A 15,027-nucleotide genomic window follows, 5' to 3' on the forward strand; every position below is an offset into this window, starting at 1 on the left:
AAAAAGAAAAATCTCTTCCCTTAAGGTACGTGCTTGCGGTATCGATCGGTCGACGTGTGTGTATGTGCTGCCCTCAGGAAGCCGACCATTCGCTTAGCGGAAGTGCCGAGCAGCGCGGTCAGCGTCGCAATTTAGATCCGCGTTTCCGGCAAGTCGCGCACGCAAATTTTACTCTCCTTTCGTGCAACTTGTTCTCTTTCTCTTTCGTCTCTGCCGTCCGTCGCGAGGAAATGGATACGCCAAGCTGTGCTTAATCGTCTTGTAGAAATGGCTTTATTATTGAAATTCACGAAGTCTCTCTGCTGTTATGTACGTGTGTGACTGATTAGATTTTTGCGAAACATTTCTGGTGTGTTTTTCAGCTTCTCCAGGCTAGTGTTATTATGCTAAAAATAGATACAGTTAGCTACGGCATATTTATATTTTCTTTCAATGTATTTTTTATCCTCAACGTAAATCAATTCACAATAAATAATCTGCACGTTCAACATAAAAAAACAAACAAATCACATCCCTGAGGCAGTACAATGATTCATCGGCCATGTATAGTAATCAACACATACGACTACTAACGGCTTTTCCATCATCGCAGCTATCAGTGAAAAGTTTGCGTATCGCATGGAGCAAAGGGGGTTTAATGCGCATCGATATTTACACCCCTGTAACATCAATACGGCCCCGAGGGTAGGTGTAAGGGCTACTGTCATCAAACACTGCTTCAGCTCTATTTCAAAGTTGCTCTCTCTCCCTCGTCGTTCGCTCGCTCGCAAATTCGTTACTGAATGCCATTAGCTCTACGTTTGCTCTTTATCTATACACGCGCTTGTGTGACTTCCAATAGCTCTATGCTGGTTGTGGTATACTCGTTGTCTCACTTACCTATCTACTCGCTTTACGACATGTATCTGCTATGAAAGGGGATTGCGTTACGATGCGATGTCGTACGTTCCGGATTTAGTCGCATTGATGATTTCTCAAGAATCGATTGTGTAAAAATAACTCGCTTTATTGATTACTATTACTACTATCGACTAATACATTCGATTGTATACCTTTATTGCTCTCTCAGCTGGCTGATATCAATCAAAATATTTTTTATTTATACAACAACGAATGAATGCTGCAGTGGATATACGAATAACAAAAAATTTTTTGTAATAAACATCGAAATACCAATCGGATTTTTCGACAAATAAAACATGCTCGCAGAAACAGATTCTTCTATACAATGGAATTTTTCAGTTGACATCGTAATTCATTTTTTATTTTTTTTTTAATATTTCCATTTCAAATGAAAATATCTTATTCCATGTTATCTATAATATTAAAAGCACTAAAGACCGTTTGTTTTATTTTCACTCTGTCAAAAAAACTATGCTGATTGAACAGGCGTTTAAATATATTTATCTTTATGTCATCATAAACCGAAAGTGGAAGTTATTGTTTCCAAAACAAAACAAAATAATAACTCAACAATCCTCTAATAATTTCTGTCCAATTACAAAGGAAAATTAGTCAAATTGAACTAACACACAACCACACATCATTTTTCTCATTCACATATATAGTCTAATCAATATTTAACACAAGCTTGGCGTCTTGATTTCTTCAACCATTTTCGCACTCTTATCGTGTGCAAGATCAATTACTGACGCTGGAAAATTAACTCGTCACACCCAAAGTTGCCATCAGTTAATTTTTCCTTTCATGCGGTTAATTAATTTCTCTCCAATGGCTGGAAGTTTCTCCCCCCCCCCCCTCCTTCTCGGATGCTATCAACAGGCAAATTAACCTTGCTTTGATGCTACAGATACAAACTGATTTGGAAAGGATCTTTAATTACAGTGAATCTGCTCAACGACTGCGCTAATATACTTATATTTTCCTATGTTTTATTATGACTTTTACTTGTCAGATGATTAATTAAGAAAATACTTGAAAGAGAAAGTTTTTATGAGTTGATTGATTTACAACAAAATATTAACTTTCAATAAATCGTGAACAGAAAACTTTCGTTCAAATAATTGTAAATTGTGAAAGCACCAATCGGTTTTTCTTTGCACGTGTATACATTATTAAATCAGCCACTTTATGCACACCTCGAAACACTTACATAGCAGAAACTTTTCGCGACCCGATTTATTCTTACCTTCTTTTCGTAACTATTACGTGGCGCTTGTCATTCTTCAAACAGTATATGCGCGTAGTGGATTTAGACGCTGGTTTTTCTGAACTTTTCATTGCTGTCAATCAACGGGCAAAGTATTACGGTCATTTTTATTATTGGATTTAACATTTATAGGCAACACTTATTCTATTAATATAATGTAAAGTTTCTTGGATATAAGTATTGATCAGTGCGTGCAAATGTAAAATATTACGCACCATGCGTGGATCAATTGCCAGCAAAGAACAGAAAAAGGTAATGAAACTTTACGTACGTGCAATAAATCCACAATAACGTCTTATATCCTGACTTGAATAGAAAAGCTCATCCCGAGCAATCATCCTCGACACCCACAAAAGCTTTATATAACCTTCATAAAATAGAAAATAAAAAAAATCCAATTCGAACTCGAGCGACGCACTTTTCTTCTTCTCTCCAATCTCCAAACTCACGCTCGCATATAAAAATCAACGCGTGCGCGCAAACTCAGCAATGTAAAATTAGAAGGAAAGAAAAGAAGAGATTCGCGTGCGAATGAACGAGATGAAACGCGGTACCGAAATCAACTCTTTTCTTTCGTGCAGAGCGACGCTGCTCGTTGGCTTGTTTTGGCCATTGGCCCGTGATGTGTTGGCCGTGCTTAATTCATTCGGATGTTTGTTCGCAGTAGGTTCTGCGGTTTACTCGTTTAACGAAATAGCTATGTTCCCCGCGCGCGAAAAATTCATTGCAAGTTCAATAGCATTACTTGAACGTACGTCGATTATTTTTCGGCTGATTGGTTGATCGTTTTTCTAAGTTTTAGATTAATGTTCTTTGTCAATTCTCTTACTTTTGAGTATTTATTAGAATAATAGTTGAATATGATATAAAAAAAGTTGTTAAAAAATCGAATTGAAAAATGGCAAGAAATTGCAAAAATAGATCAATTTTTTTGAAAATTTTTCGATTTTCATAATCGTTACCATTTTACTTAATTATTTGCAATAAAACTATTTCAGTACTAAATCCAGATAAATTTTTTGCAATTCCTTTATATTTTTTCTAAATTTTTTACAAATTGTTCATCGCTATTTTTCTCTGGGGAACTAATGTTGCCGATAATTCATTTATTTCAAATTGAAAAAATACAAAACAATATTATACATAAATATTAATGAATTTATGCGAATTTTCATATGAATTCGCTGTAACTAGTAAATTAATAAATTAATTCATGGCAATTGCAGTAAGGTTGATCTGGAAAATGAATCATGTGCAAACATAGTACATGTACGTTTCCACAATGTTCAACGCAATATGCTCTCCATTCTTGTTTACAATCACCAATTAACTCTCGACCTAAAATATTATATCCTAATTAGTATAATAACACGTAGAATTAGGTAAATAACATATTCGAGCTGATAGCGTCAATCGGTAGTTAATAGTTATTTTGTAATGTTTTTCTTCTATTTTTTAAACATATATTTGATCATAAAAAAATTGTTGAAAATTGTACATGTTTTAACAAGATTTGATCTGATCAAAATGATGTGACATCACAGATTTTATGAGTTATCCACAAATATGACTGTCTGATGTATGAAAAGTAAACTCAATAAAATGTTTTAAAAGCATAAATATACGCACATAGATCCGATTCATATCTAGATTGATTATGTATCTTGTTATGATCAGAGTACTGTTGTAAAGATAAACAATGACACGGAAATAAATATATAATAAAATAATATATTTAAAATAAGACCATTTTTTGAAACAAAGTATTTGATAAAGTATTCTTATACAAATCAAGTGAAAATTATAATTATTATTTTACGAATTCACAATCATAGCGACGTAAAATCTTTTTTATTTTATATTATTTCATAATTATTATTCTACGTAGAAACATAAAAACGATAATTGCTTGTAAACCATAAAAGTATAATCTACGTACCTTGACCCGTATGCATTGAACAAATGACAATCACGACAATAAGCAAACATTTAACTATCATTTTGACAGTATTTGATACATGCGAAAATTCAATGCGCTCTGATTGCGCTTAACTTTGTGTGCCAGTTATATATTAGTCCGATACATATACACACAAATACAAACTATATTGATCGATGAATTGTATGACCTCTGCAACTTCTCTTATCGCTTCTCCAGTAAATGACATATAAGATCGCACACAACTAGCGATGTAATTATTTTGTCTTACGTCATCGTTCATGTTAGTTATATAGTAGTCGATCAGAAAGAAAATTCTTTCGTATGGGATAATCCTTTTCGCAGAAAATTAGCTTTTTCACAGTATGTTTATATTCATTGTGAAATAAAAAATAATCGATCCGCGAAACAGAAACTCTTGGACTATGCGTGTAGTAGTTGCAAAAACGAAAGATGATAGTATAAATGTGACTTCAAATTTGAATTCTACGAGTTAAGATACGCCGGAAACCATATTTTGTTTTATTTTACACTTAACATTTCGACAATAATAAACTCATTATCAATAAAACTAGAAAAACGACAAATTTGTATGATTTATTTGTTTCCAAATCGTTAGAAAAATCAAAACTTTCAGCAAAACGTAAACCAAGGCATCGGTTTTTATATATTTTGACTTGGAGAATTCGGATTTGAATCCATATTAATGTTTTTTTGTTTAATATTAACTTATAAAAAAACATAAAAACTTATGAAATATCGCTTTTTTATGTTTAAAAAATGAAAGTAAACAATTTCATTATTTTCTTTTTAATTATATTTATTTTTGTTCGGAAAAGATCAGATCTTTTAAAAACTCAGGCAAACTGAAAGTTATAATGCTTCTCTTTAAAATGAGGGGTCTAGGATATCGTACCGCCATTTTTCGCAGAGGCATTTTATAGGCTTTTTGATCAAAAAAATTTACTTTTTTCAATATTTATTATTCAGTTAATAAAACATCAATAGTTGTTTTTTTTGCGTATTGTTCTAGTTAATAGCTTTGTCTAAAAGAAAAAGTTAAAAAAAGTCTAGACGAAGACAGTTTTCGAACACGAGATAAAGCAAGACCATTTGAAAGGCACGTAAGAGAAAGAAAAAAGCAAAGATCAAAAGAGTAAGGCGATAAGGGAGTAAGCTGAAGGTATATAATAAGTAAGATAGAAGGGAAAAGAAGACGAGAAGCGTGCAGTCAATAAGGGTAGATGGTTGGCACGGTAGTGGTGGCCGAGCCTGTAAACGACGGACACTTTTCCTCTCGTAATAGCAATTTTTTGCTCGTCTAGCTGATCGCGACTATAGACGCTCGTTACCTAAGCGAGCAAGAGAGACTGGGATCCCGCGGGAAGTAGTAGTAGGAGAGAGAGAATCGACGAATAAATGATCGTACACTCGATCACGCACCCACACCTCTAAGGATTAGAAAAATCCAACGGAATAGTGGGTACTTTTGCTACTCTGTTATATATTCGATGGAAGTTTTGTCATTGTTTATTTGTTTTTTTTATTTAACCGAGTTACCCTGGAGACAGAAACACCCATACATGTTGTATCTGTGAAAAAACGTGTCTTTTTCGAGTTTTATAGTTGCCAGAAACTTGATTTGAACATTTTTCGTGGTGATGAGCTACTTTCTCAAGTGTCTTTTGTTTGCTTGTATCGTTTTTCTTTTTTTCAATGATAAATTATTTTATAAACTAATCATAATCTAAAATAAACTGTAGAAACATGTTGTTCTTGCAGATTCAATCTTATTTTCTTTAATTAAATAATCAATACATCGTTTTTTCATCTGTACCTATTCACATCAAAATCTAATTACCAATAATTCTATCGTAGAAGCTATATTTTTTCCCCTATTTTACGTTCATAGCTCATCAAATCAATTGGAAAATTAACTTCGAACACGCAAGCATTGTTCGAATAAACAAATGATTAGTAATATCAAGAAGGAATAAAACAAAATTTCAAACCATATATAAATTCTTCGGACAAACGAGGTTCGTATAAAAATCGGCGCAAATAACGCGAATTGTGGGACGTAGGCTTCTCGGATTCCTTCCTCCCTTTCTTCCTCCGATTTCATTTCAAAAACCCTCAAGCTGAACAGCAAAACCGCCTTTTTTTCACTATCGTAGCTATTATTCTTTTCTTGAAGCTACTTTTGTTTTTGTTATCGAGCTTTTGGTGAACTCGTTTGCACCGCCAAATTAATTATTACAAAACGTGTTCTTTTACTTCAATGAATATAGGAAAATCGTACATACTTTTTAGATCGTAACTTCAGATAGTTTTGGGCATATGGAATTTTTATTGTTTCTACTTCATGTATATGATTGAAATTTCCAAATGACTGAAAATATTTTTATTAAATATGACTGAAGCCTTTTGGAATATCGTTTTGTATTTTCCGCACTCGAATCTCATTAATTTGACATTTTCTTTATTTTCCCGCCATATGGTATACTCATTGTTTCGTTCCTTTTGGTGCTTTTTTCTCTTCTCGACCTTTCTTCTTCTCTCGGTTGGACTTGGTGTCCTTTATTTTCGCAAGAAATTTTCTGCTCTCGTTAGTGTCATCTCCATGACTTCGTATATTTTTCTATTAGTAATGTCCCATTGTTGTGCGGGCTTTTTCCAATGAATACTCGAGGCGAATCCCATTATTTATCTCTTATCCCCTACGATAATTGAGCGCAAACGTACGACCCTATACAATAGAATGGGAGTGATCCTGGAATAATGGATACTTGTGCTCAGAAAAGCTAATTTATTTTTTATGTACGTCTTCAACTTTTTTTTGGCAGTATTTTGACGATATCAAAATTAATACGCCATAAACTTTGAAAGAAATTGTAAAGCTTATCACTATTTTTACACTGCAAAAACGTTCTATTACAGCAAGACGATCTTTTTCTTTATAATAAAGTGATTTGATTATTGGGATTCTTTATTATCTTTTTATAAACAGACGATACTGTCATTTTATAAAACATAATCATGTAAATACTTTAGTTTTCGTTAAAACATTACACTTCATCCGTATATATTTATCTACGAATCTCAATATCAAGCAGACAAAATCCAAAAGCCTAGAATGAAAAATCGCTCGATACTTAATCATGTAGGAAAGTCCTCAGCGAAGCCCCGAAAAGTTACGCGTCGCTGACCAGCAGCAGCAGCCCGAGAAACCGATCGTTTCGCGTCCAGCTTGCGCTCCGCCCGTTTTATGTTCCGCGCAATTCGATCTCCTATTACTCGCTTGGCCATGCCCACGCGGAAGAAAGTGAGAGTGAGAGAGGGGCTCCATGCCTTTAAATCACTTTTGTTTCGTAATATCTTCATATACGTATGTGACAATAGAAAGTCTTTTCTATGTTATTTATAATATATGGGAGATGACTTTTTAAATTGTCGTATAACGATGTACGAAGAAAGAGTTGCAAGGAGTATTTTCTCATTCTACAGTCGAATATTTGCTCTTTAATATCTTCTATTATGTTTCGTAACTTCGTGATTTATTTTTAACAATTGCCTTTAGAAAAATGAAGAAGCGGATGTAAAAATTCGGATGAAATTCTAACCTACCTTTGAAATAGCTGTATCCCTTAAAGCTCATCACACAGTAATTTTATGGATTATATTCTTATTTTAAGTACTTAAAAAATGTAAGGAATGAGAAAAGTAATATCATAAAAATAGTCAAACTTTTCACTGTGCATGTAAAAACATTATTCATTTCTAAAAATCAAATTATAATTTTACACTTTCCTTATTTTCTCAGGAAGCGGAAAGCGCTATCGGTGCGATGAACGGCCAGTGGCTCGGTAGCAGAAGCATTCGAACGAATTGGGCGACCCGCAAGCCGCCGGCGCCCAAATCCGAAGGTAAGTCAAGCCAATTCCTTCTACTTATCTTAAATCCTCTCGTTGTGTCGCTCGATGTCTCGCTCCTTAATTTTATTGTTTTTGCTGTGTTTCGTAGAGATTATGATATGTACCTGTCTACCTTATTATTTATCATGATTTTTAAGTATTCATTTTTTCTTTTTTCTGCAAAACCAACATCGATAATTCCATGACAAATCGAGAATATCAGTGTAGTTGTGTGAAAAATGCATAGGAATGAAGTAAAGTACCAAGTCTTCGGTCTTCATGCGCGGGTGAATTAGTAACTGCGCAATGGATTTAGTCAGTCAAGATCAGCGTTTTATAACAGTGAATTATAGGAGTAGATAAAAATGGCTCAAGACTGCTAAGACAGAGAAGAGAAAGAGAGACAGAGAGATAGAGAGAGGGAGATGAGAGAGAAACAGAGAGAGACAGAGAGAGAGAGACAGAGAGAGACAGAGAGGGAGAAGGAAAAACAGAAAAAGTAGCCGCGCGTATGAAAAGGTTATTCAAGCCATTTATTTACGAGGCGTAGATTCTTCTTTCTCTCCCCCCTTTCTCTCGGTTATTATATGGCATAGGCGTAGGGTAGGTGGAAGGAAAGATTTAAAAGAGAGCTCAGGAAATTCATGCCCAGATTTTACCCCTCCCGACTTTTCGTGCACCCTCGAGACTGTCCTCCTACGGATCGAAGTCGTTCACCGTTATTTATGAAGACGACCAACGACGACGCGCGACGGGGATCTTCAATTTTACCTTTTCTTTTACTCTTTTTTTCTTCCTTTCATCTGCAAACTTTGCGTGCACAAAGTGAGATTCGGAGTAAAACCTTTTATTTCACCGAAAGAAGGTTGTTAAAGTAAAATGGAGAATTGAATTAGATAAAGATTTTTTCACCATCAAAATTAACTTTGCAATAAAATAGATTTTCATTCAATATAATTATTATTTAGAAATACTGTTCATTGCGTCTTAAATTGATGTTTAATTTAACAGACCAGGTTCAAATTTTCATCATGAAAAATAGTGTGACTGAATTTTTACATAGAAGATAATTCAACTGAGTTTTAATTGACGTTATACATCAATAAACCCAACACTAGATATTTCGAGAAAAGTAAATAACAGGCATTTCATTACTAATTGCTTTAGTGAATAGCCAGTACAATTATGAAAATAGTGTATCAGGCGTGAAGCCTCATAATTAAAAACCATTTGCACTTTAATTAATACCGTATTCAAGAGCTTGCCGGAAAAAAAGAAATTGTGTGACTAAAAATAAGGTCAAAAAAGCTCAACAGCGCAAAAACTATATGAGAAAAACTCAGTTGCATTACAAGCACGAATAAAGTAGCCCCCCAACGAAAAAAAAGAGCGAAAAAGAGCAGGCAATTTAAGTATAGCAAATCCGGACGTTTGACGTCAAGACTCAGTGCAAGCTATCCAGCGAATCCAATTGAAGTTGCCAACTAAACGCATAATGAGCTTGAAGAAAAGAATGGCTCAGGTATTATTATATTATCATAAGCGGCTGACCCCCACAGACTAATTTTATTCACGCTTCCCACCTACTCCTAAAGTCTTTAATGAGTATTCGTCGCAGAGCCAAACTTTTTCACTTGTACGTTCCCCTCCCCTTTCCCCCCTCTCTCACTCTCTCTCGCTTTCTCTCTCTCTCTCTCTCTCTCTCTCTCTCTCTCTCTCTCTCTCTTTTCATTGAATAAGAACATCGGTATATAAAGATTTTTAAAAAACCATAATTTTCAAGTTACATTGCTTGGAGTGCATTTTTAACGATAATTTTTCGTTGAAAGTAATGAGTAATTTAAAAACTGAAATTAACCGATTATAATTAGAAATGTAAATTTTCTTTCTCGCACCTATTTAAAAACTCAAGCATTAACCAACAACAACAGAAAAAAAACCTCAACGAAATTAATTTGACCGTAGGAATCACTTATTCCCTGGAAAAAAATTAGCATCTAGCCGTGTCGCCAACAGTTTGTACGAAAAAGTTGAGAAAAGGAGAAGCAAGCAACGTGAAATTAGAATTTTTAATTCCGAAATCTCAAAGTTGTCCAGTATAAAACGTAAACGCCAAACGCGAATTAGTACGAGAGGGTCGCAAAAAGTCAAGAAAAAACCGAGTACCGAAGGAAAGTCTCACCCGACGCTACCACATTTGCATAGGCCAACTCTCTCTTTCTCGTGCAAGCGCGTCTTTAGCGCTCGTTTTTCTCCTTCAATTTTACCCACTTAAGATCGAAAACTCTCGCGTAGTAGTTATACCTCGCGCGCACTTGCACAGCGCCGTTTTAATTAATGTCCGAGATTTTATTAAGACGCTTTATTGCGCTGCCAGTTTTTGGCAAGTTCAATAGAAACTTCATCTGCGATAGCTAATTAATCGCCGCTCTGGCAGAATTTTAAGTGGCTCGTATAACCAGTAAGAATTTTCAGAACCCGCTACCTGATAACGTAATTGTTTTAGCGCGTTTCATTAGGCGATATGCAGATTTTTGGGGGACACAATTTTCTCGTTTCACGACATTTTCATTGTGAACTGTACGTAGTTGAATAAAAAAAATATACACGATATTATACTTGAAGATTTTGAGCGAATACTCCTTGAGACTAGAATCCCAATCAAAACGAAAGAGTAGAAAGAAAAGTAACTTTCACCTTTTCTCGACAGCGAAAACTCTCATGCCCGGGCGTAGGTGATGAATTTGAAATTCAAAACAGGTTACCTAAGCGCAACACATACACACGATGCAAGGAAAATTACTACACAATTGCTTTACGGTACTAAAACTAAGATAAAGCTCCAGAAGGTTCATATATTTTCTCAAGCCCTACGATGTTCGATTTGTTTGGACTACCAGTGATGCAGATATAAGTAAAGTCAGATGTACTTTGAAAAGTATACTCTGGAATGTTGAGTTTTGGAAAGGACCTGTTTTCGAGTGAATCTATTGACTTAGTAATATCCGCTGAAAAGTACTAGACCACGCGATTTCAACAGAACTCCGTGACATTACTTTTCGAATTTAAAAGCTCTTTCTGACATCAAGCTATTGCCCGCCCTCTAACTGGAGTACCTTACTTGTACATCGTGTAGCAAAAGTTCGAGACATACAGTAAAGACGACATCGATTGTCTTTCTAAATGAAACATTTGACATTATCAAAAAGAATTATTTGTATCATTATGTTTAAGTAGTTCATTTGCTGATGATAAAACAACATAAAACCAAAAAAATCTATAGTCCTAAAATCGTACGTCAAATATCAGCGTTGCCAAATCATCATCATTGCCCTTTTTCGTGAAATCTCAGTATCGCGCGCCAAAAAGCAGTAATAATAGCAACTCTTACTTCCCAATATATTTGCTTGTTCCTCACATGTATTCAGTCATGACAAAACTAGCACGCATGTTTATTTTCGATAATTCGAATGATTTCCTCGAACTCGATTACATCTCACAAACTTGATCATAAAATTCTACTTATCATCGGGGCTACATGTGTATGTATTTTCTATTTCTTCGGCCACTACTGCTAGTAGTGGTAGTCGTCGTATCTTCGCTGGCAGTCTTTTCGCAAAATTCATTCCCGCCGCTGCCACCGCTGCCGCCGCTGCTGCCACGCGCGCCAAGGCTTTTTGGCTTCGCGTCATATTCCGCCTTAGCCTAGTATTTTATCGCTTCTCCTTCGAGGATAGATTCTCCAAAAGAAAGAGGGAGACGCTTCTGCTTCTACTGTTTTTTTCTTGCTGCGAAAGAGGATCCTTCGAAAAATCGGACGATAAATTGGGCTTTCCGCTTTTATTTTTATGTGTTGATGCGTTGCTCCAAGTGGAAAATTCGCGTTACCCACTCGAATGCACTCGACGAACTATTTACACGCGTATCTTCTTGTCAACAGAAAAACATATTTCTTTTATTTTCTTTTCCGGGCGTCAACTAATTATATTTTTTTAAATGTTTTGCAATAAACTGAGATTTATATTCGTTTAACGGAATGACATTTTTGCTTGTGAAATAAGTCAAAATAAAAAAAGTTTTTTAATTTGTTCTACTTTTCAATAATAGTTTTCTTATTTCAAGAAATCCGAAGTCAACCTTTCTAAATTAAGAAGCACTGTACTTTTATATCAGAACAATTTATTAACAATAACGGTTTCTTTCCAAATATTTATGCATTCCTAACAGAAAATAAAAAACTTCCGACTTGAATTTTAAACTGAAAATTCTTGTTGAAATCTGAAAATAAAATGAAAAAGTTATATGTACGTATGATCCAAAAACTTGGGAAACGCCAGCAGTGCACAATCCTACGCGTGCACGCAACGCACGCACGCACACACATACATGTATGCATATATGTAAATAGAGAAAAAAAAGCAGGTCACTGAGCGTGAGAGAGAGAACAAAAAAACGCTGCTGAGTTTTCTCGTTGCCGGCATACAGTTTTTCCTCGGCCGTTTGAGGGATGATCTTATATAGTTTTTCTCTCGAGATTATGCTTGGCTGTCAAATTCGCTCCCTTACGAATAAAAAATTACGGTCAAATGCGGGCTTATGTAGTTGAGACCTTTTCGTTTAGCCAGAGCCAAAAAGAGAAGAAGAAATGAGTAGAGAAAAAGGTGACTTGAAAAAATAAACTTACTGAAGCTTCCATGTGAGCTTGTTCGAAGTTATTTTTATCGTCATCTTATCATTTGCTAACTTTTTTTTTACTTTAATTCAAAGGATATTTGAAATTGAATTTTTTTTATTGAATTCAAGATATAGGGATGTCGCGCCCGGCAGCAAAATGGATGAGTCGATTCGAATGAGAAACGAGAGAAATCGGAAACATGTTTCTGAGCCGTCATCTTGAATAATGCGAGGGAGATAAAAAATATAAGACGTTGAAATTGTATTAAAAAAGGAAGCAGCGTGCAAATCAAAAGATACCATTTCCTTTCCTATAAATACATTTTAATCACACGAAGCGCACACATACGCACACGAAAATCAATAATGACCTTTAATCACTTTGGACTAGTTTCTCGTGCCGTATAATCGTCATACTTGTGAGTAGTAAAACGGTTAATAGCTAAAAACTGAAATTGGAGTATAAAAATAGGCTTTCGAATGGCACTTGCACATATAATGCGCCTACATGACGACGTTTAATTTGACTGAGGCCCGTTTCCTCCGCGCTATATGCACAGTCATCGAAGTTTCCGGACAACTGGGTCAATATTTTACGTAGCCCGACAATTAGTTAACTTGGGCGCGATGGGTGTGCCTGTAAGGGAAGGAGGGCAAAAATGGTAAAACGGCAACGCGCTCCCATTACCCGGCTTAATACCGAAAGTTGCTCTTCCAAATCCCTCGTAGCTTGGCTACGCACATGTGCATGCAACGCCGGATGTTTGACGGAACGAAATGTCACATTTGGACGGGAGAAAATTTGGGGATACGTGAATTTCATCACACGAATTTCATCTGAAAAATTGTGATTGCAACGATTTTACTTCATATATCATTCATTGTTGAGAATTGAGATCGGTATACGTTTCCTTTGTGGAGTCAAAATTTTATTGGTACTATAGTGCTGTTATAACTATTTCGATGATAAGTCTATCTTTGGCCGTGCAATGCACAGGTACGAATGCAAAAATGAGTGAACCTCATTAGCGACGCTATAGATTGCTGAAACGGAACGGAATTTCGCTACGTAAAATACTTTTACTACTCTAACTTGAATTCAAGTTATCAAACTTTATAGAAAAGAATGTGTGTTGTTCCAACTATTCTGAATTTGTTCGACTTTTTCAAAATTTATCACAGTAAATAAACCATGCTGAAGTTTCCAATCATAAACCGAAAAAATTCTAAACATATACGCAAGCTACCACTCGTTTTTCTCGTGGAACGTATATAACTTTATACAGCTCTCGGTAGCGAACGATCAAACCCACAAAAAAAAAATGCATGCGCGCACAGACACAACTCGATCGAGGAGAGAAGACGAAACTGCGTTTACGTGACATAGACTTGCTCGCAGCTTGATGACTACTTTTAGTTCTGTGCCGTTGCGAGTTACGAGGCAATCTTCACCCTCCTGGTGTGAGAGAAAGAGCGCCACGCGCGTTTGGCTTACGTGCCAAATTCGTTGGATTTCATTTTGAAAATTGTTTCCTGAATTATGTACGGCTAAAATGGACTTTCCACACAAACACACATTCACGTATAAACTGAAGCATTTTTGAGATTAAGATGCTAGATTTAGCTTTATACGTGCACTCCGCTGGGGAAAATGTGAATGGTCTTTTCAAGGCTGTACTCGTGTTATGACGATTTACGTGTGTTTGATAACTAACTTTTGTTCCAGTTCCCTGAGCTCTAGAGAATGAGAGAGAAAGAAAAAAACAGAGATAGAGAGAAAGCTTTCTACTGGGAATCATTTTTTTCAGCAGGTTGTTTTATGGAAAACTTGATTTTCTGAGTTATTTTTAGATAAGCTTTACCACGTAGAAATTTTATATGGCCCTACGCATAGCTCATCCCTTGAATTTTGAAAGATAAAAATGAGAAAATTCATTAAAAGAATTAAAAGATTATATTTGCGAATAATGGTAGTAAAAAAGTATGCAAAATATTTTTTATTAAAGAAAGCAAACCATTTGTTAACATTCAATAGTTTATCAAGCACATATTTATGCTGATGAACACTAAAATAAAAAAGCAAATAGAAACGTAGCATATGAATCGCACATGAGAATAATACTGCTTTGCTCCATGTGCGAGGCAATTGGTGAAATTCGGAGGAAGTAGGATGGGGTTGATATAACATCAAACGCCACACGCAGGCGTGTACAAACTCAGCAGTCATCAATTATGGAGGAGCCGGGATCGTAGCTTTGGTTGTACGAAATTCGAGGCGAGGCAATGAATTCCCCAGAGGAGCGGCGAAAGGATCCCGAAATAACGATTAT

At 35.5% G+C, this 15,027-nt stretch overlaps 1 protein-coding gene across 5 annotated transcripts in view; it reads left to right on the plus strand.

Annotated features, from left to right (window-relative positions):
* Positions 1-15,027, plus strand: part of LOC131670699 (nucleolysin TIAR) — a 199,377-nt gene that overhangs the window by 146,670 nt on the left and 37,680 nt on the right. For all 5 annotated transcript variants that reach the window (XM_058946521.1, XM_058946522.1, XM_058946519.1 and 2 more), the window contains one exon: positions 7,933-8,035. In XM_058946521.1, coding sequence (XP_058802504.1) covers positions 7,933-8,035 — 103 coding nt within the window. The remainder of the gene's footprint in view (positions 1-7,932; positions 8,036-15,027) is intronic.

The sequence above is a fragment of the Phymastichus coffea genome, unplaced genomic scaffold (assembly GCF_024137745.1).
Source record: "Phymastichus coffea isolate CEN01 unplaced genomic scaffold, Cenicafe_Pcof_1.1 PCOF00114, whole genome shotgun sequence".
NCBI classification, from domain to species: domain Eukaryota; kingdom Metazoa; phylum Arthropoda; class Insecta; order Hymenoptera; family Eulophidae; genus Phymastichus; species Phymastichus coffea.